Here is a 25,165-nt window from a genome sequence, read left to right on the forward strand (position 1 = left end):
AGCGCGTGGCCTCCCTGCCTTCCCGCTTCAGACGTGGAATCCATCCTGGAGCGGACCGTGGGTGCAAGCCTTTGAGTCCTCTTACATCCAGATTAGGCTTTTTTCCAGCTTTATGTTCTAATACATAAAGTCTTATAAACTTCTGGGTTCCTTTATTATGTTAATTACATTGGTTTGGGATTTTAAGCCTTGTCTTTGCTAGGAACAGGGGCCACATTATGTTGGTAATGTAAGTGTTAATTATTAATGATTTTTGGATGGTGAAGACAAACCTGAGGTCTTAAATTGGTAGATTCTAGAAAACTAGCAAAATTTTTAAAGGTATGGAGTTTCTAGGACATTAAAACCTTTTATGGGTATTTTCATTCAGAATTAAAGTGGTCTCAGTTCGGTAATCCTATCATGAACAGGGACCTTTTATGAGTATTGGAGTTATCTCTGTTTTTAGGTAGAGCACTGGCTCACTGGCTTTTAGATTTTACTTAAAAATAAATTTAAGACGTGCAATATACGAGGCTCTTTTCCTCTTTTGCAAACAATAAAGCAGTTCCAGGTTTGACTTTCAGCTGAAAATTCAGTTTCCAGAGATCAGTTCAGAAAATCAGTTACCAGAGGTAGATTATGGCCACGTAGAGCCATTAACAACTGCAGCAGGCGCGGGTAAGGAAACACCAGCCTCGTGGACAGAACAAAACGCCTCCACGACTGTGCGTTATCTTTTACGTTCATTGAATCCGCACCGTATTTCTCGGCGGCACGGAAGGCTGCCAAGGGACTGGGAAGCGGCACCCACAAATCGCAGCCCGCAAAATAACCTCATTTCAGAGGGGCAGCTATCAGCGAGATGGAGTAAAACCAAGCCGACAGCCACCTGCTGCCGCCCCCGCCGTGACGGGACCGCCCGGCCCACGGACACCCCGCCACGGGAGGAAGATGGCGGCCGCCTCCCCCGCCCCGCGGTACCCTGCGCCACCACGGCGCCTGCGCGGGGAGGAGGCGGCGCCTGCGCGGAGGGGCGAATCCGCCGCGGCGCATGCGCGGGGCAGCCCCCACATGACCCGGCGCCTCTCCCCTTTCCCGCGGCGGCGGCGGCGGCAGGGCCATGGCGGCGGGGGTGGTGGTGGCGGCGGGCTCCGCCGAGCAGCTCCAGCAGCTGCTGCAGCAGAAGGACAGGTGAGGCGGGCACGGGGAGCGGCGGGGCGCTGAGGGAGCGGGGCGCGGAGGCAGTGGGGCCCGCCGGCGGAGTGGGGCCCGCTGCCGGAGGCACCCCGCGGCGCGGGCCGCCTGACTGGACGGGGGGGCTGCGGCGGGAACAGGCCCGGCGGGAAAAGCGCGCCCTTAGATCCCTTCCGGTCCCCCTTAAAACGCGGCTCCGCGCCTTTGGGCCGGGCTGTGCCGAGGGCCGGTCTGTGCGGCGGGGGGCGGCCCCGGGGCTGCCTCAGGGCCGAGGAAAACCCTCGGCGGGGTTTGCAAAAGCAAACCCCAAACGCCCAGATCGAGGAAAGGTTTCGGGTTTGTTTTTTTTTTTGGACGGGTTATTATTTAAGCCCCCCTTTGTGCAGGCGCGGAGCCGCCTGCGGGCCGGGGTGCGTGGGCAGGCGGGGAGGAGGATCTGCGAAACAGGGCCTGCGTGCAGCCGAAGAATGTTTTTCGCCCTGATCCATAAGATGCCTGCAAAACAGTTTAATTACTGCGTTTTCAATGAAAGCAGCAGCATTACGGTGAGAAACTGAAATTGTTAGTCTCTCGTGCAACAGGGCTGGTTTCCCATGAACAGGCGGGTTTGGCTCGCAGCTTTGTTGGCTTGTCTTGCTGAATCAAGGGTGGAATAGCTGTTGTTATGTTTTTAATCCCCTAGCCGAGCGTGTATTGAACTAGGTCTCATAAGGCGGATGGAAACAAGCTGCTGTGTCAAAAACATTTCCGTGCCATTTAACTGCTGCACTAGCAAGTGGCTCTTAAATGCATAAGGAGGAAAAACTGGTTAAATGAGTGTTTTAGAAAGGATGATGAAACTACCAGCATCGTGTTTTTAAAGACAGCGTAAGGAAACATGGGCGAGTTTTGATTATGGGAAGATGAAACTAGATCCTTTGAAACTTGCTGCATGACTTTCAGTTTTCTTCCCTGGATTTATTCTCCAGCTGAACTGTTGTGTGAGGGTGTCCCAGAGGAAAGGCACGCTCTCACGCTCACTGGGACGTTGGGATGCAAATGGGATCAGGGACAAATACAGTATTTTGAAGGTATTTTTAACAAAACCCTCAGTAATTCTCACGTTCTCTTTGCCCACAAAACATGATTCAGTTTTCTCTTTAATGGCCTTGATTGTTTTATGCACATATTTTATTTTTGGTCCTAAGCTTAATTGACAGCAGAGGGAAAAAAGTTCTCTACTTGCTTTAAAAATATTTGGCTTTTTGGTAAGAAACCAAACAAACCTGAACTCGTAGAGCATAACAACTACTTCAAATCATCGGTATATTTTTTTAATGATCTTGTTTCAGGATGGCGATAGAACTTTTAAAAATATACATTGGCTGAGATAGGGTACCTTCTAGGTTTAGATTATCAAGTGGATTTGAAAATTAGTGGTGTAAAAAAGAGTAGTTTTGAACATTCACTTTTCATAAAGTGGGAAAGGAGAAATTTTCCTCAAGGAAGTATTTTTGCTGTTGAAAGATAAAGCTTAAGAAAAAAGTGCTGAATCTTAAAGGCTAGGCCTAATGCTATTTTACTGCCTTTTTTAATGGACTTCTGATTTTTCAAAACTAACAGAATTACCGCTAATCAGCTGCAACTGCCAACATTTCATGTTGACACTTAATTTCATAGGAATTCTTATTTCAGAAAATTAATCTTTCTGACATCAAGTGATTAGTAAGCTTTGTGTAATGGAATAAGCATAAATCTCAAGGTTTAATTTTTTTCAAAATGCATCTAGATTTTACGGTTGCAAAAGATGAATTGAGCCAGTGTCTTCAAAATTGTTGAACCACTTCTATTCCTGCTCTGTAATGTATTTTTTAGACTATGTTTTAGAAGAATCAGCTTCTGAAACCAAGTGGCTTGGGCTGCCTGTCAGAAAGATTATTAAATTTTACAGAATAATTGTATCTTGGCCCAAAAGGAGGGTAACCTATGGCGTAATTGTTTTCTAGATACCCTTATCAGAGAATGTCTTGCTGGTTTGGTTCTACAGCCAATAGGCTCTTTGTTATAAAGGTATACTTTGTGAGTCCGTCTCAATTTTTTTCAGTACACTATAGAAACAAGACTTTGGGCTTTTTGTTTTTCCACAGAAAATGTGTGATATGCCCTTCTGGTTTTCCTTCTGCTACTAAAGTTTTAGAAAAGCTATATTAAAGAAAGTTAATTTTTTGGGGGGCCCTCAGCTTTTCCTCCAAAATGTGAAATATAAAATGATAAAGGAAGAGAAACTTTGGGATTTCTAAGATTTTTGTTATAATCCTCTTTCATAGATAATAGTAGAGTTTTTAGAAACATCTTGGTTGAATGCAAGAAATACTTTATTTGGAATCACTTGTTTCATTTTGTTAACTCTTTGTTTTCCTCCTTTCTTAATGGTTTGAATTACTCTTCCTATTTTTCAAGTTTAAATTGAAGTGCTCAGATACCAAGAGGGCAGTCTAACTGCAAAATGAGACTTGTTCTGTGTATGAATTGGTCAAAGAAACCCACAAAACCCTTGGTGCAAATAACTGAAGTATGTTCTTAATGAAGATAAAAATCAAGCGCATTGCCGCTATACGTTGATAAGGAAAGAGTAGATTCTGATGGAATGAAGATTAAATAACCATGTGATTATTCCTCCTCTACTTGTCATGAGCTGACATTCATGTGACCAGACGTGTCCTGCTATGCATACTAAATTGAACGGAGCACTTGTGAAATGTTCTTGGGAGCAGGGGAAGAGCATGCATTCAGCTAACGGAAGGAGAGTCTGTCCAGTTATCTGTTGGTGCTTTGGCCTGCCGCGCAGCCGCTATACCACTTTCATGTTCTCCTTTCTTCCACTGTTTGTTCTTAGCCAGTGGGAGTATTCTCTTGTCCTACTTGTAGTGTAACAGATGTGAAAAATCATTTTTCTTAAATGGACAGGCATTGTGCGGTTGCAGTGAGAGCATGACGACTTCCTTCTCTGACTGTAGAAGCTGTAGTAGATCTAAGTAGATTAGACTTTTGTCATAAAACTTGATTTAAAAAAAAAACCTGGTTTTGTTCATCCTTCTTCTGTTTTTAACAACTTCTCTGAGCTCTTAAGTGTCAGTAAACGGTGTGTATGTTAAATATTATATTGGGGGAGGTCTTGAAATTGGCATCTCAAATGAAGGATGTGATGAACAAGTACAGGGAAACCAATCCTGGAGCTCTTGATAATTCTCTGCATCAGAGCTTGGTCTGTCTGCTGAAATACTGAGCTGATGCTGCTTTTCTCATTTTAAAATTTTCTGTCTGTTGTGAGTGGGTATTCTCATACATAAATGACTCCCCCTGTCTCTCAACCTACCTAATTATTTTCACCTCATTACTTTGTGGCAAAAAAGCTGGTTGCAGCATGATGTGAAGTGCTTGTCCCCATTGGCTCAAAACTCTTAATTAAACTGTGTCTGTGTGAGCTGAGAGCTGTAGCACTGTTCGGAAGACCCCTCCGCCGTGAGGCAGACAGAGCTCTGCACAAGCTACCTGTGCTGCAACCTGCCTCTTTGTTTGCTCGGTAGCTGGGCACCACAAAGAGCGTTGCTGTAAAGGTTTATGTGCTGAAGCAGAGTGTTGCAGCGAAGGTTTTACTCTGAGCAGTGGCGTGTGGTCTCAGGTATCTCAAGTTGTCCACATCAAATCCCATTTCTAAATAAGGAGTAGATGGCTTAAATGAGCCTTTCCTGGGGCTGGTGTCAATAGTGAGCAGTGAAACCAGTTCGAAGAAGCGTACAGCTATTTTGTTGTAGTTAAAGAGAGACGGTGTGCCTTTGGGTTGTTGCTGTTGGTGACTTGTGTACAAGCGTTGGAAGAATCTATAGAGGTGACAGCCTGAGAAGATGTCTTGAACTGTTCCTGAGCTCAGGTCTGGATTTGCCAGGCTGGCACTTGTGGAAAAATAGAACTGCCTTGTCGTCCCACAAGTTAAGTTTTTACTGGCCTGCAAACTTTGCTAGTTTTAATTGGATTTCGAAGCAGAACTATGCTCTGATGGCATGATGAAAAAAACCAAAAGAGGCTATCCTATTATATTCCTACCAAAACTTGCTAGAATTGCTTTGGAAAATCAAGTTTATGGATTTTAAAGTTCTGTGTCTGAATTGAGTTTAGTGCTGTATTCAGAGCACGTGGTCAGATACCACAGCTGAAAACTCTTCCAACATGAATGTCGTGCTGCCCACATAGCTGTTAACATTTGTAGTGAACTTCCATTATTTAGTAATAAAAGACACTAAATGGCTTCTCTGGTATGGTTGACTTGACTTCTCTGTCTCTAAGTAGATTAAAAGGTGTAAGTTACATGTCTTTAGTTCTTTATCCCCTATTATCTAGTGGTCTTGACTTCAGCAAACCTGGAAAACAGAATTGAGGATTAGATGCAAATATCCTGTCCCTGTTGTCATTGAAGTGTGTTTGTTTAAGCTCGTGAGAACTGCCTGTGGTGCCTGGTTTGATGGGATTTCTGTTCACGCATGTGACTTCTCATCTTTAAATGTTGTATATAATCAATTCCAAATATTTGAGGAATTATTGAAGCTGGAAGAAGAATAAGGAGTTGAAGCTAATAAAAATAGAAAGTAACATTTCAGCATAAGAATACTGTATTTTTAGGAAAGGACCAGCAGAGTTGAAAAGGTACCACCTTATTCCTGGATAAGTGGTAAAGAGGCAATAGTGGCACTGGGAGGAGAGGAGCAATGGTGCAGCGTCTGGCATGAAGCTGCTGAGCTCTGCAGCTCCCGGAGCCTCTAAAGATAGAAGGTTTGCCTGGGAGGAGATGCGGGATGCCTGGGAGCAATTCTCAGTGTTTGGCCTACAGGTGCTTCAGAATCCGTGTCCTGTAGTGTTTCTGCTTGTTCTTCTTCCTGCCTGACGTTCATATGGAATGATCTTTGACTATCAAAATACAGGATGATGATTTTCTTTGTATTGCATTACATTGACAGTGCTGGTTGGGTTTTGGAATGTCTCCTCAAAAAGCATTGATGTCTGTGCAAGTTGATGGAAAATGATCCTGGTTTTACTTGTTTGGTGCTCTTTTTTTGTTCCTCAGGAAGTTGGTGTGGATGGTGGTTTTCTTGTTTGTTTGATATGCCATGACAAAAAAAAAAAACCCCACAAACTTCTATATTGCACGAGTCCTTTTAAAAAATAAATGTTGTTACTCTTTTTTTATAGGTCCCTTGTAGTTGTCCACTTCTGGGCACCATGGGCTCCTCAGTGTGCTCAAATGAACGAGGTTATGGCAGCGCTAGCAAAGGAACACACACAGGTTACGTTTGTGAAGGTGAGTCAGGCAGCTGAGCTTGTTTTAAACAGGAGAGCACCATTGTTACGAGTAAAGTATTATGAAATATGGGTGAAGTTGTTTTTTGACATTCCTTTATGGCTTCATGTTTAAAGGTGTGAGTTGAACATAGGCAAGAGATGCATCAAAAGTCCGTGGGATGGAAGTTCTAACTCCATCTTTACAAACCTAATATTGCAAACTTCAACAACACCTTCATTTTATTGAGCTATTTAAAGGGGAAAAAAACCCAACCTAAAAATCAGACTACTACGATATGGTGATGGATTTTTTCACTAGCTACTCCATCTAACAAATAGGCTTTTGAATTTCTCTGTGCCTGCAATGTCTCAGTCCTTCAGTTCTGTAGACAGCAGTATTTTTAAAGCATGATTTTTTTATCGCTGGATTTGAGATTAGTTTGGCAACACTGTTCTTTTGTAGTGTGCTGGAGATTTCATTTGTTACCGTGGTGGTATTGGTTAGCTAAATAGATCTCAGAACTCATAGAGATTTTCTGTCTGATACTAAAGATGAACAGTAATCTTCACGAAGTTTTTAAAGGAAGATAAATTTAAGTCTGTGCAACACTGTCACTCTAAGATGACGGTTTATACTGCTGGATAAACACAAATGAGATGCTATATTTTTGTGGGATCGTCTGCACATCCTACTAAAAGAACCAGGGTGGAGGGAAAAATGAATGCACTTCATCAACATGCCGTTCATTTTAAAACAACTTTCTCTTGTTAATGAGACGCTTCTGTGATTAGGAGGGTAGGGAGTAATGGAGCAGCCAGCTGTGTGTGAGTGTTTTAATTTGATTTCTTACAGCCTTTAGGTTTTGTGGGTTTTTGTAATGATTCCTCTCTCAGTTGGTATTTCTTCCTGTAAAACAGAAAGACAGAACTATTTTAATGGTGGTATTTTATTACTTAGAGCTTTAAAAGACTAATTTTCAATGTTTTGAAAACTCAAGATGCTTAAATTTATAGAGTTGCTGTACCTTTTAGTAGGCCCAAGAAAACCCTCAGTTGCCTCTTTGTTATTCATATTCATATGTCATTTATAAATAACCCTTATTCAGCTGTGGTTTGGTTTTGGTTTTTTTTTTTAAAACAAGGCGATTTTACTTTCTTAAAAGCAAGGTTCTAAAGTGATCAAGTGTTGTAAAACTAAGATAATGGCATCTCCTTCCCCCCAGTATTACTAGTGTACTTGTTTAGAGAAAACAAGCTACTGAAAGACTTGGGTGACTTCTCTTGATACATTTTATGGGGTGAGGGGGAGCTCCTCATGGGGAATATACTTGGAAGTTCTTTGTGGGATTTTGGTCGGTATTCCAGAATAGCCAGTCTGTCTTTCCATTGGGAAGAACCTCTTAAATCATCAGATGGTTACAGTTGACTGACCAAGACTAGTGTACTGCCTTGCAAATCACAGTTACGTTCTAGGGTAGAGCTAAGTAATAATGAAATGAGCTTCAAAGCTGTCAGTAAATCTTAGTCTTTCTAAATGCAGTTCCTGATTTTAGTTGTTGCACGCTCTAACCCTAAGATCCTTGGCTTGGTTAAAAAATGAAAGTCTGCCTATATCCAGAAATAGAAACAATGTTTTGGAAAGTTGTACCAGTAAGAGCAAGTTCCTGAAATATGAAATTACATCTGTTCTGCATGTGTGAACCTCACCAGAGTGGAACATAAGTATCTGAGTAGGAAGAAAATTTACTAGAAAAGAAAATGAATGTTACAAGTAGAAGTCATTTAATCATTTGCCACTTGAAAGAGAATAGGTAATTGGAGTCTATTTACAGCTTTCAATTTATAGCTTTAGTTTCTCAGTTGATCCTGTTGGAGCATTGATTTACAGAAACAGAGGTGGTGCTTGGGCTCTCAGTTTTGACTTACTGTGCTGACTTGCTTCTCTATTTAGTGAGTTCATTAAGAGCCTGTGTAGTTGGAGCAAATCAAAGCACACTGTGATACTAAAATATTCAGAGCTTTGCTACATTTTGGTTAGTAGTGAGAACAATCACAGTATTTTCTAACATACGTTGGGGTGGACAGAGGCAGGCAGGAGCAAACTGTTCAGTAGCTCTCGATGCTTGTTCATATGCTGTGTGGTTTGTGGAATAAGAATTTGAAATGCTTTTTCTTCTGTACACTGGATTGCAGGTTTCTGTTTGAAAGATCTATTACCACTTTTTTAACCATTAACTCTGCAGTTGTTACAGGGCTAGTGTCTTAAACAACCTTGTACTTGATACTTGATCTTCTGTCACTTGAGTAAGCTTTTAGCCTATGAACAGAAAATCACAAGTTTGAGTTAATGAGAGTATATATTTTCTTGGCAAGCTACTATATTATATAATTTCAAGGTGTGCATTTGAATGCTGAATAAAGTTAGAACCAATAATCTCAACAAGCTTGCCACTCGATACTCGGTAGCCTTGCAGGAGTTAAAAACAAAATTTAGTAGACATCAATAGCTTATTGAAGAAACACTCCTTTTTTCTCCATAATTTGCAGAAGGCTGCAAATGTCAGTCATGATGTACTGCCCCTTGAAATTAGTCAATAGAGCAAACAGCAAGAATTGCTGTGGGCAGAAAATAAGCACTGTAATCATGACATAACTGGGGTCAATGATTTATGGATTTCAGTATAGTAGTAGCTGCATATGATTGAAAATTTACTAGGTCACTAGTGCACCAAAAATTTTATTCGTGGCCTCTGGGCATCTTTTGAAATGTGCAACAAAATAAAAACCTCTGAACCTGTATTGACACTGTGTAGGCTCAGTGGATGACACACCAACCCGGTGAGTCTCATTTAAATGCAGATGTGTCACAAACTTCGGCATCAAACCCTTCTTAAATATATAAAATGCCTAGAAGAGCACTCTAGACAGGATTGACAGCTGCAGCCAAACTTTAAAGAAGATTATGAGAATAATCTTTTTCTCTGTGTTTTTGTTTTGGTTTGGGTATTTTTGTTTTTTAGCTGGAAGCTGAAGCTGTGCCTGAAGTATCTGAAAAATATGGAATTAGTTCTGTTCCAACGTTCTTGTTCTTTAAGGTAAGAGAAAATAGATTTAAGATAAAATGTATTCCATGTGGACTGTTAATATGTATGCTTTTTTAATACTACTAGCAGAGGAGCAGAACCTTAAGAACTTCCTCAGTGCAGAAATACATATGCATCTGATTTAAGTCTATCCAGTGGAACCTTAGAAAGTAGATAGAAATGATTCTTACACGTTATCTGCAATATATCAGCGCTTCCCTAATTGCACTGGGATTCTTACATAGTTCTTATTGTAGTTGTCATACCTTGTATTGGGTCAGAAAATTTTCAGTAATGTTTCCTTGTCTAGCTATAGTTCTACAGCATGGCAGAACCCCAGGTAAATAATCTTTTGGTAGAAAGGACAAGTCTGTCTGGGTCACGTTTGCCTGTGATAATAAAATTCAAAGTATTTTCTTTAATAAATTCTTCTAATAGCAAATCCGCTAGCATTAACAGTAGCCAGTCAACAGAATCGTGTGAGTCTTGGAACTGAAGACTGGCTTAAAGATCAATACACTAATCCACCCTGCATCTGAAAATCTATACTTTATGTGGTGGTTTTGCTATTGTTTTATTACAGTACAAATTCTGAATTTAATCCTTTAACAGGAGCCTGTATTTTGGTTTCCTTAGAATTCTCAGAAGGTTGACAGACTAGATGGTGCACATGCCCCAGAGCTGACCAAAAAAGTGCAGCGCCACGCATCCAGCAGTTCCGTTTCTGTTGGCTCTAACGACAGCGCAAAAGAAGACCTTAATGTGCGTCTAAAGAAACTCATCAATGCTGCCCCTTGCATGCTGTTCATGAAAGGCTCTCCAAAAGAACCTCGCTGTGGTAAGGATTTAAGGATTTTCTGAAGTTTGTGTTCAATGTGACAGCATTTGCTTTGGGCCAGTTGTCAGATTTGCTGTTTTGGGGAGATGCATCCCAACAGTGTCTTATGTACCTAGAAACATTAATGAAAGCATTCTCACATTGCTTATGTGCAGCTAGAGAATTGCTATTCCATTGGTTAAATTTTGGAAATGGAATCACAGAGATTAGGGGCTTTCTGCAGAATATGTGGTGTGTGATGCTATCCTTGAGCTAGGACACCGTTCCTGAGGTAGCTCAAGTGTTTATTCATGACATATTTTGTGCATCAAGTTACACATGTTGAAAATGTAAACTAGGCTGAAGGGAATGTTTCTGTTCAGGGAATAAGAGGAATAGGCTGACACCCAGGATTCCTGTTGCCATTTGGAAAAAAGAAAACCATCCTAGCCGGTAAAATTGAAAGACCGGTAGCGTCTGTTTCTGCTACAGTGGTAATGCCTTTTCTTAAACCTAGTGCTCTTAACACTTGCTCATTGTTTAGAGCATGTGGTTCCTAGCTAACTTGAAGTGTTGATCTGTATGGAAAGCACAGGAACAAATGTTGAAACCCCAGATTTTTCAGGGCTATGAAGCTGCAGTCCTTTTGCTCGTGCGGTCGCGGGAAGTTGCATTGCAGGCCCTACTGATTTTGTAGGGCTTTCTGTGGGGAGCTGCAGGAGGTAAACAGAAGAGTAACGCTGGTGTAGGATGGAGATTGCTTGACCAAACAGCACTCTTGGCAGCTCGTTTGGTTATGGTTCCCTCATGTGCCAGTGTCGTTCTGGAATTGGCACCGACACTTACCGGGTTGTCTGCTTTGAGTGTAATCCTTGCCTGTCTTTGCTGAAGTTTATCTTCAGTTGTCAGTCTGCGTCTAACCCACCAGTCTTTTTTGACTTCTTGCAGAAGTGAACATTTAGCCTCTAGTTTCTGTGCTGTTGTTCTCATACACGTTTGTTACCTAAGGCCCATATTCCATCCTGAAAAACACAAGGAGCGAAACAAAGTGTGGAAAAACAACCATTCCTCATCTCCAGAGCTTCAGTTGGAATGGAAAAGCTGAAAAGGCCCCATTCTGGGGACAGTGGTGATGAGATATAAAATTCTAAAATTGAAGAGGGGGAAAGGCAATGGGGAGAAAAGTTGCATTGATTTCTTTTACCTCCTTTCTTCCCCGGTTTGTTCTAGAGATAGAATGTTGCATCTTCTACAGTTACTTAACTGTAGCAGGTGACACCACGATGACTTAAGGTTGGCTTTGTTTGCTTAATGCACTGCTAATGTTCCAGCTGTGGAAGATCTCATCCTGGTTTTAAGTATTAAATTCAGTTAACAGTTTCAATGGCAGACATCCCTGTGTACCTGCTTCTTGTGCTTTCTGTTGGAGTGTCTCCAGGAAGTTTCCAAAAGAAACTGAGTGGAGAGCTATGGAAAGGGAAATGGATGAAATACTATAAAAGGACCTTAAAGAAAATTATTTCACATGTTCTGTCCATTTATCTTACTCTGGAAGGATTCCAGTTGTTGCATTGCCATGTACTGTTAAAAGGGGGGAAAGGGAAGGATAATGATACGGGATGCAGGGACTTGGTGATGTGATAATAGTGCAGGTTTGTGATACATGACCTGCCAAACAGCCTCTGTTTCGCATTGCATCTGTGAAGGCATGCTATTACAGGAGAGCTATTTATGTTGTTCCGTATAGTTCTAGTTATTGAAACTGAGGCTTGGGTCCATAGAGCAAATAAGAGTCTTTTCATTAACTTTGGGTAGTTTTGGGTCAGGACGAGGGCTTGGCAGATGAGGGCGCTGAGCGGAGCGGTGCTGCAGTGCAGCTGCTGGGTGGGCCTGTCTGGGCTGAACTACAAAGAGAAGCTTTGGACTGATATAGTGCGTGTTGGGCCGGAGAGGAGGAGAGTCTGGCTGCCAAGCGCCGTTAATTGGAGGGAGTTTAGTGTAGCGCGTGCTGCCCTTTGCGAGAAGGAGGGCTTATACGTAAAAGTCATGAAACAAGATTTGAAGGAGAAGCAGGGATTAAAGCGTATCAAACATTTGTGTCAGCCTGGGCCACGTGTTGTACAGGGTAATCCTGTCCTGGCAGGGTGAGAGGAGTCTTGCAGCTTGCTCCAGGCTGCTTCAGGTTGACAAAGCACTTGCTTATGGCTTGTGTGCAGCTTTTCCTGTTGTCTCTGCCCTCTGTACCCAAGTATACTTTCGGCTGCTTTTAAAATAGTTGCATGCCATCTTACAATCTGTTTTTTTTTCAGGTGTTGCTGTAAAAGGGTTATAGAAATGAGGGGAAATGCAGGGTCCTGTATGTACTGACGCCCAACAGAGCTTGGGACGCCTCGACTGTGTTGATATCTGCGCACACTATTTTTCTTCCTTTTCCCTTTCTAATTTCAAGGTTGCTGCTTCATTTCAATGCACTAATAGGTCCCAGAATCACTTAAGTGGAAATACTTTCAGAAATAATAGCAGATTTCAGAGTGTTGACGTTCGTTGTGCTGTTGTGTATCAGCTTGGGATTCTAGCAGTTTGTGCATAGGCATTTGCTCCTGTGAGGAGCTGATGAAGGTCCATCTGTTTACGCATAGATAATTCTCTGTGTGTGTTATGCAACAGTACAATTATAGGTGTGTGAAAGCTATGTATCGTCATGGGAATTTAAAGATAACTTTGTAGGAATGAAAATCTTGGCTTAGTCTGAAGCAGACTCGTGAAGTCTACCTGTAACGGAGCACTGCTCTGATCTCCTAATACAGTTACATTTGGGGTGTCCACAACTGAGGTTATTCAGATATATGTGCTTTAAGTTTAGCTGCGTTGGATGCCAGTGTGGCACTGCTGTTAGTGACCCTGCCGTGCTGGCGCTGTGCGGTGTTTGGCAGGTACGTGGCAAGCTGTAAGAGTAGAGCGTGGTTCCTGCTGTGTCCGTGGGGAGCTCAAAGGTGTTGTGCAGGCAGTGGTGTCTCCTCTGGACTGCTTGTGTGCCCAGGGTCTCCGGAACGCCAGAGTCAGCCTCTGCCTCGGTGTGATCAGTTGACGGCACAGGCACACCGTTTCTCCTTTAGATTTCTGTGGGTGCTTGGTAGAGGGCTGGCTTTCTAAAGGGTGTCGAGCAGAATGCTGGGCAGATTCTAAAGTTAAGTAGAGAAAAGACCCTTTACTGTTTCTCATGTGTTTGAATTTTTGATGGGAGAGAATTGGGAGGCTATTTAAAAAAAAAGAAAAAAGAAAACCCCAAAACACAAACCAAAGAAGAGGTTGAGGCATCAAGGTTGAGGATAATTAGGTATTTCATCATCAACTCAATATGGAAAGCAATTTAAGAGTATAACACAGATTCATTTGCATGTCTTAATGTGATAAAGCAGATATTCCTTCAAGCTTTCAGTTCTTACAGTTGATCCCTGCTACCCCATGCAAAGTGCACGGGAGGTACTTGCCTAAATAGAGGTATGTCTTAAAATCAGAAGTACTAAAATGCAGTGCAACACATGAAATCGTCTGAACTTACAGCTCTTAATTTTGCGGTTAAATACGCTGCCCGCTTTAGCCTGCTGTGACGGTTTCTGGCAGTAGTTGGGAGATGTTAGTAAGTTGGGTCCGTTAAAGTTCCTAGAATAGACAAAGCCTTCCTCAAGGTGAGGGTGATTTAACATTTTGTCAAAGATGATATGGATCTGTTACAATGGTAGTAGGAGTGATAAAAATAGAGTTCAGTAAAAGGAGCCATGCTTGTTTAAAGGTGAGGATATTTTTGAATTGCATCTATTTTGATCCAAATGATAGACTTGCAGTCGAGCCTTTAGTGCAGTTGGCGAGTAGAGGGAACCCTATCCAGCAGTGTATTTTGGGATGATATTGTAGTTGGTAATTTCTTCACTGGAAAAGCCAGCTAAGCGTAGTGTAAAGTAAGGTATGTCCCCTCGGCTATGTGTTTACTGGCAGTTGTATGTGGTTGCTATGTATGTTGTATTATTTCAGCAAATTTGGACTGTGGTAGTGTTTGTTTATTTGCTTCATCAATACCGTAATTTATTTCAGGTGTTTTTATTGGTGTGGAATCTGGAGTGGCATTTGTGATTGTCTAGATAACAGCTTAAAACATTTTGTTAGCAGTTTAATTATTCCTTGTAATGCATGTATGGCGTTTCTTCAGAAATTCAACCTAAATCTTTCGTTATTAAAGTAAAGCTTTTCTGGCGCTTTATCCCTCAGCATAACACTTCCAGACTGCTGCCATAACCCTTGAAAATGAAACACAACCAATCAATCTTTCTAGTTTGCATGTAACTGCCTACAGCTAAAAGAAAGCGTGGGTTTTTTTACCCAGTTCCTTACAGTAGAAATGAGTTAATATATTGGCGATGGAATAACCATCAGCAATCAGCCTTTAGCTGTTTACTAATGAACTCCCAGATGTATGAAAAATTTCAGAATCTGTGTTTTACTTCAGGCTGTACATGAACTTAACACTTCGGTTGTAGAAAGAAAAGCAGCTTGGATGCCATACATATAAATACTGCTACTTCATATCTCAATAAATTGCAGATAGTGAAAACTGCAGAAAGCTGTAGTGAAAATCCATATTTCAAAAGCTAATAGGTGGTCTTGCAAGCTGAAACCAAAGGTTATCCTTCTACGGCACTTTGATTCTTTTTCCCATTTAAAGCTGCTTTATTTTTTTTATTCCTTTATTAAAGCTTTTAAGCATTGTCTCTCCTTTTTTTAAAAATATTTTTATAGAGGTTTTCATTTGCACGGCATTTGTTGGAATTCTTTGAGGCAGTTGGTGGGATTGCAAGGGCATTTGAATCCAAAACAGCAAAGATACAAACCACACGTTATTATCACATTGATTTATGGACAAATTCTCATGGATCCTTTTTGCAAACCATATGATAGTGTCGTCTAGGAGGCTTCTACTTCCTTAGAAGGGATGTGCATACAAGCAACAGTGTCAGGTGCTGAAATACTTTAGGATAAAGACCATGTCTTAGAAATGAAGCAAAAATCCAAAATCTTTCAATGTGGTGTGATGTACTTGGTGTTTCTTTTTTTTCTTCCTGATTAGCATAATTTTCATAGCAGAGCAAGTAGGTTGTGGAGGAACAGTGGAGTAGCAAATCAAGGTTTGATCATCAGTCCTACAGATGAAGTTGTTGGCTTCCTTGTGTTGTAAAGTACAGCAGACCTCTTCTCTTCTGTTCTCTTACGGAGTAAATGTCTGCAGTACGCTGTGAAACATCCAGCAGGCTGATGTCTTCTCCGGAGGACGACGGTTTGTGCTTCTGCGTCAGGGTTGGGTGGAACGTCAGTCTTAAGTTTCCTTTCAGGTTACCCCATCAGAACGGACCTGGTGGCTTAAAGGACACAGCCTAGGTGTGGGTGGTGCGCGTGTGTTTTTTAAAGTGATTTTGAAGTGTTTCTGTAGAGACTGATGATTTAAAAACTGATTTGTCTTTTTAAAAAAATCAATGTTTCATCTTAATGAGAATGGTGAATTTAAAATAGAGTAGAAGGAGAATTGTTTGAAAGTGAAATTTTGTGTGGGTTTCCTTCTAGTGTAAGAAGATTTAGGTGATTATAGGCTGTAAATTCTACAATACTAAAGTTTTCATACATAAACTTTTTACAAATAATGTGATGATTCTCTTAGGGAAAAGATGCTTAGTTACAGAAGGGAGAAACTTTTCTTCTCAGGTTGGCCACATATTAAACTGAAAATCTGGATGTTTGCATTGTGATACTCAGTGCTTAATATCCTGCTGGGAGAGCGTTGTCGGAGTAGAATGTAATGAAGATCTGCCATAAAGGAAAACAAAATATGGTATGAAAGTGTCACAAGGGTAGTGAAATAATAAGTATTTGTGTGAACATAGAGAGTTTGAAAAAATAAAAAGGAATCTGCCTTTTACAATAAAGCAGGAAAGGACGTGCTCTTAAAGGAAGAAGGAACTTCTTTAAGAAGAAAGGACCACTCAAAAGTGGCAGAAAACATTATAAAAGCCAAGTTTCGAAGGTAAACTAGTGACACAGGAGTGGGTTTAAATCCTGGTTCCCACTTTGTGGGTCGGCTTCATCCATATTTGGTGTAGAAGTTCAGTAGTCGTGGCAGGGTAGAGGAAGTGATGTGCAATTAGAGGAATAAAAAGGTGGCTACTGAAGATGCTGTTCTGGTCATTGAGGAGCTTTTATTCTTTGAATGCTCAGCAGAGAAGGGCTGGAACAGACGGAATAAGGGAACGCGTTTAACTTTGCTTTAATTGTATGTTGGAACAACAGATGCTTGGTGTGAAGGTTACGTATTACGTGGCCCTCTAAACAGAGAAGCACCAGGTTACCAGGCTGTCCAAATACTTTGGTTTTGTAATCCCAGTAACAAGGTTTTTGCTCCTTGATAATATTTTATGATATTGAGAGAGCAACGAATAACACACTAGCGCTGTTTTGAACTTGCTATGTAGAATTACATTTTTAAATTAATAAGGTTTAGTACAGACATGGAAGGTTTAGTACAGACATGGGAACGCTTTGCTTAAAATTATATGTAATCCATCTTTTTGTGTTTGCAGGTTTCAGCAAGCAAATGGTGGAGATACTGAACAAACATGGTATTTCATTTAGCAGTTTTGATATTTTTTCTGATGAAGAAGTTCGTCAGGGGCTGAAAACATATTCTAATTGGCCAACTTATCCGCAGTTATATGTAGCTGGAGAGCTTATAGGTGGACTTGATATTGTCAAGGTTAGAAGCTGAGAAATTCTTAATCTTGTTAGTTGTCAGAAGCATGTTTGTTCCTGCATTTTACATCTGATTTTTCTTCTCCCCCATCTCCCTAGGAACTTGAGGCATCTGGAGAACTGGACACAGTCTGTCCGAAGACACAGAAGTTGGAGGACAGGTGTGATGTATTATGTCATTGTTTTAAGGGTGTTTATTTTTGAGGTTTCCTGTATGTTTGTTTATATAAGGGGAAATCCCCTGTGTAAATTCCTGTTCTTTGACTTTATCAGAAGTGGGTCAAGATTTTCTTCAATTACAGAACTCTTGCAGTTGTTTAATATGTTCTGTTTTCTATATAGCAAACATCACTTAATACAAAGCTATACTGTTCTCTATGTGTTAATCTATACTGTTCCAGTAGGCTTTAGTTACTATATTTGTAGTTTGTTAAATTTTAACGATAGCAGGAATATATAGATTCCTTCTTGTCTCTCTTTCAAGAATTTATTCTTTAAAGATAACTGGGAAAATAATCTTTTAAACGTTAGTAGCTGTTGTCAGCTTCATCTGGCACACGCTTCATAACTATGATGTCACTGCAGAAAATATCTTGGCTTGTCTCCTCATTTTTCTCGATTACTCATGTCCTTCAGTTCCTGTTCTCTTTCACCGTGGCAATGTGAATATATGCCGCAGCAGTAGGAAGCGTGTTGCTTCCTGAATCAGATGTAATATCTAGAAACCAATTTGCCCTCCTTTAACCTTCCCATTTGAAGATTCGCTCTTGTTTGAAATTCTGACGTGCCCCAGGCAGTCAAGCTCCAGATATCTGACAAGATATCTGACAGATATCATTCTCTTTGAGAAGTTGCTAGTAGATGTGGCTTTTTCCCCCCTTACTTCTTATGTGAATAGTACCATTAAGACATGCAAAGGGAGGCTGGTTTACTGAGAAGGTGGCCTGTACCTTAAAGGCAAATATGTTAGCATAGATTCCCTCTCGCTGTCTGAGGATGGTAAGGGCAAGTTTTACAGTGCTCAAGATATGGCTGGTTGTGACTCTGTTGCCTTCTCCGCACAGCGGAGAAATAATTTAATGCAGGCCATTTTGATATGAAGATAGAGTGCACTTTTACAGCGGGGTATTTATTAATTCCTTTTTAATTTGTTCTATGGCTGAGGTTTACCTTTTGTTACACTAGGAGGGTGACTTGGAAATTGTTTCACCAAGGCCACAAAAAACAATCACTACCTTTTGCAGCTTGAGATTAAATTACAGGTAAAGATGAGATTGTCTCAGTATGGCCTTTTAAAAACTTATTTTAGAAAGTTTGCTTTAGTCCCTTCCTTTTTGCAAACTTGCATAAGCTGCAACTTTATTGAATTTATACAGTTTTTTTGCTTTGTGTAATCTTCTGGGGGAAATGTCCTCCGCTTACCTAATGTGTTTCACTTGATTAAAATTGTTGGTACAGCTAAATGTCAATAGTTAAAGGAGCAGCAGCAACATCTTTCAAACAGTTGTGTGAAGTTTTTATCAATTTTACCAAATTTTGATGTCAAAGTGGCCTGAAGGCAAACTGGCCTTTGCCAGCCAAGTGACAAGTAGCTTCTCGTTACCTAGTATGTTCTTCATCTTTCAGTAGGTGTTTGTTTCTTGGCTTAACGTGTGGCATTTAGCTGAAGTCTGCCTTCTGTTTTCGGGTGACAACTGGGGAGTTCTTCCATGACACAGACTAGTTTTTCTTTGTAGCTATCTCATACTTAACTTCTGAGCCACTGGCATCTCTTTCAAACTATTCACTCTATCAGTCACTCGTAAGAAAAACCCTATAAGATAGTTACTCAAACACGCTAAGGCTTAATAAAATGAAGGAATATCAGTAGTAGAATCTATTTAATACTTAATTGTGATACTTTACTCAATGTTTGATCTCTTCTCATCAATTAACTGCGTCATCTTCTCTTGAAACTACCCTTGAAAATGGACTCTGGAAATTGGCAGCTGGGGAACCAGCTCAGATTACTGTAGCTCACCCTTGCTGTAGCCATTAGTTTTGCTGCTGCTTTTTAACCTAGAGACATCTTGGTTGGAAAAATTCTTTTGAGGTTTATGTGTGCAAAAGGCTGCACGTAGGTCGCCAGCAAAACTTCATTTAGTTTTATTTTGCAAAGACCCCAGGGTCTTCTCCAGTCTAGAATCATTTCGCATTGTAGGAGTCATGCAAAGCGACCTCTTACAGAAAGTGATCACCTGTTATGCGTTTTTTAGAGTGTAGTTTGCCCTTAGCAGGAAACTGCTGGACTGGAGTCCTTGCTAACGTTTTCCGTTGTCACAGAAAGCCTTTCCTAAAAGGAGAGGGGAAGAAGGCAGGGTGTCAGGGTTGTGTGGGTAGACCAGAGTGGACAGGGCACAATGGGGTGAAACAGACCTATTCCTGAATTTGAGTAGTGCTCACTCCGAAAGTCCACGGGTCCTGTGACTGACGGACAATAGATGTGGCTCTTACTCTGCAAAAGACGTTCTCACGTGGAGAATGAGAAAGGCCAAGTATTCTGTTTGGTATGTGAAAAAGCAATATGTCACTAAATATAGACATTGGATTTAAAATAGCCTAAAATAATGTTTCTCCTTATACTTATTTCTGCTCGATACTTAGAGGTCTATCTGGAAAAGTAAATTGTTCCTCTAAAAGTAACAGGGTGGTTCAGATTCATTCATTAGAGTTACTGTAAGCAATTGAAAGGAATAGAGTTGCATATAATAATGCTTTAATGCATTTGGTAAAGCTGCAAGTTCCTGTCTTTCCACTCTTGCATTTTGTTTTCCTGACGAATCAAAGCTTGGGATAATAACCAAGCTGTTTTATGTCTCTCTTTTTTGTACCTTCTGTAGGCTTAAAATTTTGATAAACAAAGCACCTGTGATGCTTTTTATGAAGGGAAGCAAACAGGTAAGATTAAGTGTTGCAGAATATATTGCATTAAAACAGTTTTTTAACCAGTGACTTACCTTTTTTCCTTGCTTTCCATGAAAATTAATGGTGCTGGGAAGTTAGTTACTTGGTTTTTTATTTGGGGCTTCTATAAGCCATAGACGAGCAGTGCCCATTTTACCTGATGGATATATAGTGCTAAAACGCTGATAGCTGTGTTACAGTAAAATGGGGGAATTTGATGCCCTGCAGTGACGCGTGTCAAGTGATCCCCAATTCAGGAGTGAATGGAAGAACTGTGCGTGTCCTTCTGGTCTTAGTTATTGATTGTCTTTACAGATAATGGATTTTCTTCCGACGTTCTGAGTGCTTGCCCCTCATGGCTGTCCTACTTGAGGCTCATGCTTTGAGTGTTGCCCAAAACTTTATCTCTGGATGCACGTTTCTTAAAGTTTTCCTCCTTTTTAATTTCTCTTGACTTTATTATGCCTTCACAACTGCATTTAAAAAAAGCTGCTAGATGTTTAAAGGCTAAAGCATAATGCCACATACCGTAAATGATCCACTCACTTTTTCCCTCATGTGCATGGAATGGTCTATGCCTGGTGTCTTTAAGCTGCACTTAATTATCTTGCTTACTGAAATATAGATAGTGACTGAAGACGGACAACTGCTAACAGTTAGGATTAAAATAATAACAAATGACTAAACCAAAAGGTCAGTCTGTTGCTTTGTGTCGCATACGCAGAGTAACCAGGGGATAAATTATTCCCTTTTGAACAGCAGGGCACTGCAATTCTTCTTGTCAAAATTACTTGAACGGCACCTAACTCAGGCTCTCCGTGGGAGTGGCGTACCCTGAGCAATAATTGTAGTTAGCGGTGCATGGTATGAGAGTCATTTATACAGTATTTTTTCAGAAGGGTACAGAGGTGGGGACTAAGCTTGTTCATGTGACTCGTCTTTCCATTTCATTTTCTCATTTGTTCCCTCGGCCTTCTTGGGATATTAACAACAGATACTTCTGAGACTGTTACAGGCTGTTTTTCTAAGCCATTTCATAGGCACTGGAACCCTGTGGGTTGTGCTGACTCACTGAAGCAGTGGCGATGAGCTAGTTGGGCTTAGGTCTTCCAAACAGATGCTCTTCTATCTCCTTTAAAACCTGTGTCTTGGCTACGGAAAGCAAGAGTTTGGGCAGGTTGCTTGACATGTTTTCATTTTGCTTGAGCTACTGGTGGAGTGAAATCACCAATAAAAAGGGGTAGCCTGGATTCAATGTTCACTGTCTGAAAAATGGTGGGTGTGCTATGTCCTTACACTGTCAGCATGAAGAGTTTGCAGTAGATGCTTTCAATTATTAATTTCAGTTGGGAGTTGCTGTACTGCAGCCCATTTATCAGTTGACCCTAGGTTGCCTCTCTGCAGAATGGGAAGTAGAGGGTCTCAAAATAAAACACATGTATTGTACAAATGCATATAAGCTTTTTATACTCAACATACTCATAGCGTTGGCTCTTTGAATGTTCAGAAAATAACCAAGCCTAACTGGTTTTCAAGATAGTGTTGCCAAAGCTGGGAAACAGATTCACCTTGTATTGTTTCACACTGCAACTGGAGGAAGTGTTCGATGTGTTCAATGTTTTCATTTATTTCAGCAGCGTATGCAGAGAGAGAGACATTCAGTACAGTTCAAAGAATATAAAGAATGAAGGGGGATTAGCAGTATTGCTCATCCAGTAAGGTCATCACTAGCAGTAAATTGGCGATAGCTTTAGTGTAGCTTGGGGACTCGGAATTTTGTGGATCAAATGTCGCAGATGTATGTTTTAACATTCATGTGTTTTGCATTCTAGACGGCAAAGTGTGGATTCAGCAAGCAAATTCTAGAAATCCTAAATAATACTGGGTATGTAAATGTGGGTGTCTCATAGAATTTGGGAAGCCAGTTGTGTGTTAAAAACTACACTTTATAAATAGAGTTTGGAAATTATTAGTGGAAGACTTTCCCAAACGGGATTTTTCTTTCGTTTAAGAGTATTTTAAAGTGTCCTTATGTAAAAGCCCATGGTGTAAATCACTACTATGCTCATCTGATACCAAGTCAAATTGGTGTGTCAGATATTACACTGCTTTAGTGCTTCTACATAGTAATTGTCGTGCTTGGATTGAGGAGTTTATTGCAACAGTGAATTTTTTCGGATCTTTTTTCTGTGATTGTTGACATGAAAGAAATCCTACTGCTCTGGTAAGCAGCTCATCTTAGAGAGCTCCGTCTTGATCTGTTTCCTTAATTTTGGAGCCTCTCATGCCATCTAGCCTCAGTTTTCCTCTTCAAAGCAGTTCTTTCTGTAGTGAGAGAGATTAGCATCATCTTCCTTTGAATAAACTCCTGTTTCATTCGTGCTGCTAGTTAGAGGTTAAGCAGCTGTCTTGATTGCTACGTGTTAAAGGGCTTTTTGATATAACAGATAACTATATATCAATCTACAACTCGGAAATAAGTAGCAGTTACTCAGATCATTGTTCCTTGTCACTGGCCCTAGTCCACTTGCAGGAATCTACATACTTGCTGGTTATCGAGGAGTGCCAGGTCTTAGAATACCAGGAGTTGTGTACCAAAACTTGTACGTGCATCAACCAGAAATCAAATTTACACCGGCATTTTGTTTTTGTGTTTTTACTCAAGTAGTATATGACGATGGTGAAATAGCTGCAGCTGGCTGATTCTGTAATAAAAACCTCCAAAGTATATGGGGGATGTGTGTCTCTCTTTTTAGGTAAAAGCGCACAGAATTACTTCGAGTGTTTTTTTGGCCAATTAGAGCCGAAGCTACGTGGCTTAATTTTTTAGTGCGTTGTACTGTCCTCTGTGCACTATGAGGAGTTTCCCAGGAAACCAGACAGTGTTTACATTATAGTTCTTGGTGCATGAGGCGCTGACTTTTTTCCTCCTGTTACCTGCTAATTCAGGGTGGTTTCAAAGCTAGTTTGTAAATGTACCCATCCTGAATTTTTGAAGGTCTTACATTGCAAAACTCCACAGTAGATGATTTTGTTCTTTTTTTTTCCTAGCATTGATTATGAGACATTTGACATACTGGAAGACGAAGAGGTAACGTAACTAAGCTTCTCCATCACTGAGGATTTCATTATTGCTCTTACTGAAGTTGAAGTTTACATGTAAGATTATTTTTCTTAGGTGCGGCAAGGACTAAAGACCTATTCAAACTGGCCAACGTATCCTCAGTTGTACGTGAAAGGTGAACTTGTTGGAGGGCTGGATATTGTTAAGGTAGGAATGGGAGAATCTCGCTTGGGATGTAAACTGAGTGTTTAAAACTGCAGAAGTGTTTTCTGCCCGTAACGTACAGAGGCTGGTGTGTAGCAGCCCTAGACCTTGAAACTGAATGACTTGGTTGCTTTTACTGTGACTTCTATTAGCTCAACCTGCAGTTGAAAGGAGCCCTAAATCTCTGGCGTTCTCATGTGCCAAGATTTAGCAGTGAAATGTATTTTCTTGACAGCAGTCAGTTACTGTTACTGTAAAGACCATTTTTACCCCGTGGGTGCATTTTTACAGGTTTCTCTTCCTACTTTTACTTCTGACATTGCTTTTCTCAAATAAGGTGGGCGAGACTTTTTTCCCTAGCAAACAGTCTCATTCCTGGAAGAAAGTAAGGTTTATTGTAGTTGTTTGAACAGACCCTGAAGCAACAAAAATAGATCTGCATCTCTTACTGTGGTTTTTTATTTTTGTAACAGAGCAGGCACAGTGTTCTAAACCCCAAATACTCTTGAGCCCATTCTTGTCTGAATGTTTTATAGCCAATTCCTCAGTCATTGTAACTCCTGGGAAGATACAATCAATAAATCTCATTTAGTTCTAAAAATACTGGTATTACTTAAATTATATAGATTACTTTAATTTTATTTATTTAACAAGTGTGTGGGTTATTTCAGTGATCAGTAAGTGCAGTCTCGGGCATTGCGGAGATGCCAGCAAAATACTTTTCGCTGGTATTTACATGTCATTTGTCTGTTTGTGTTGTTGGACTGTAGTCAGTTCGCACAGACTGACTTGTGTGCATAGATGAATGCTGTCAGTATTTTAAAATACATTCTGTAATGTAGCATAATATGTGATAAAATTGAGACAGTTGTTTCTCTTGAGATGTAGGAAAAGAATATATACTCCACAAGACGATTTAAAATCAATTTCCTGGTGTTATCTGCCTCGCTACGAAGTTAGCAGCCTTATAATTTGAATTTAAATCATCAAGATACTATGGGCAAGCACCTTTTAGAACTCTTACAGATCTCTTGCTGTCTTGTTTGTTTTAATGTGTGGTAGTAACAAAATCTATTATTGATGGTCGCTTTATTTTTGCGGGAGGCATTTTGGATGTAAAATTTTGTGTATGCCTCAAGTATATCTTGAATTACTCCTAGAACAAGATATACCAGGGGAGTTACCTGGTAAAGCTGGTATCAGCCAGCTCTTCTGAAGGTGTATCTTTTCACTAAACTGGTTTCCTGTCTTACTAAATACACACAAAATAGAATTTAAACACAGCATGATGAACTTCCGTGCCTCGGCCAAGGGGGACCTCTAGTGGGTCACCCGCTGCACTCCCGCAACAGCCCGGGAATCGATGCCCTTGTCCCAGCTGCCCCGTTGGAATCTTGTTGGCACGATCACAAAGCGTACCGAGAGAATAACTGCTGTGTACGTTTCTTTTCAGGAACTAAAGGAAAGTGGTGAGTTGTTGCCTGTCCTTAAGGGAGAGAATTAATGGAAGAGGACATCGATGGGATCAGAAGTACTTTGAACGATTATTCATTTGTAGATTATATTCGAGCAATATACGACTTAGCCTTGTGGAACCCAACAGGAGGAAATAAAGACAGCTTATGTCCTCTGTGTCATTCCCAAGACCATGCCGCATATGAAAATGTGTTTCCACTGAAGACACAAAAATGTCAAGACCTTCAAATTCAATTAAAATATAATGCTAAAGAACTTTGGGTTTGTTACTACACTCTTTCTGTGTATTCATTGCAG

General features: G+C 40.6%; 1 protein-coding gene across 1 annotated transcript; it reads left to right on the forward strand.

Annotated features, from left to right (window-relative positions):
- Positions 1–1,020: 1,020 nt before the first annotated feature.
- On the forward strand, positions 1,021–25,123 carry GLRX3 (glutaredoxin 3). The gene is made up of 11 exons (XM_064464402.1): positions 1,021–1,173; positions 6,400–6,508; positions 9,510–9,584; positions 10,209–10,410; positions 17,013–17,185; positions 17,281–17,342; positions 20,061–20,118; positions 21,957–22,009; positions 23,176–23,215; positions 23,303–23,395; positions 24,846–25,123. Exons 1-11 carry the CDS (start codon positions 1,103–1,105, stop codon positions 24,894–24,896), a joined length of 987 nt encoding a protein of 328 aa, XP_064320472.1. The 5' UTR covers positions 1,021–1,102; the 3' UTR covers positions 24,897–25,123.
- Positions 25,124–25,165: the final 42 nt, after the last annotated feature.

This window comes from Phalacrocorax carbo, chromosome 12, assembly GCF_963921805.1.
Source record: "Phalacrocorax carbo chromosome 12, bPhaCar2.1, whole genome shotgun sequence".
Lineage (NCBI taxonomy): Eukaryota > Metazoa > Chordata > Aves > Suliformes > Phalacrocoracidae > Phalacrocorax > Phalacrocorax carbo.

What these genes read in the sequence shown, in the direction of transcription:
- GLRX3 (XM_064464402.1), top strand. Translation starts at nt 1,103, where the DNA reads ATGGCGGCGGGGGTGGTGGTGGCGGCGGGCTCCGCCGAGCAGCTCCAG. An exon ending in GAAATCCTAAATAATACTGG is followed by an intron (nt 22,010 to 23,175) that starts GTATGTAAATGT and finishes TTTTTTTCCTAG; the next exon opens with CATTGATTATGAGACATTTG. An exon ending in ACATACTGGAAGACGAAGAG is followed by an intron (nt 23,216 to 23,302) that starts GTAACGTAACTA and finishes TATTTTTCTTAG; the next exon opens with GTGCGGCAAGGACTAAAGAC.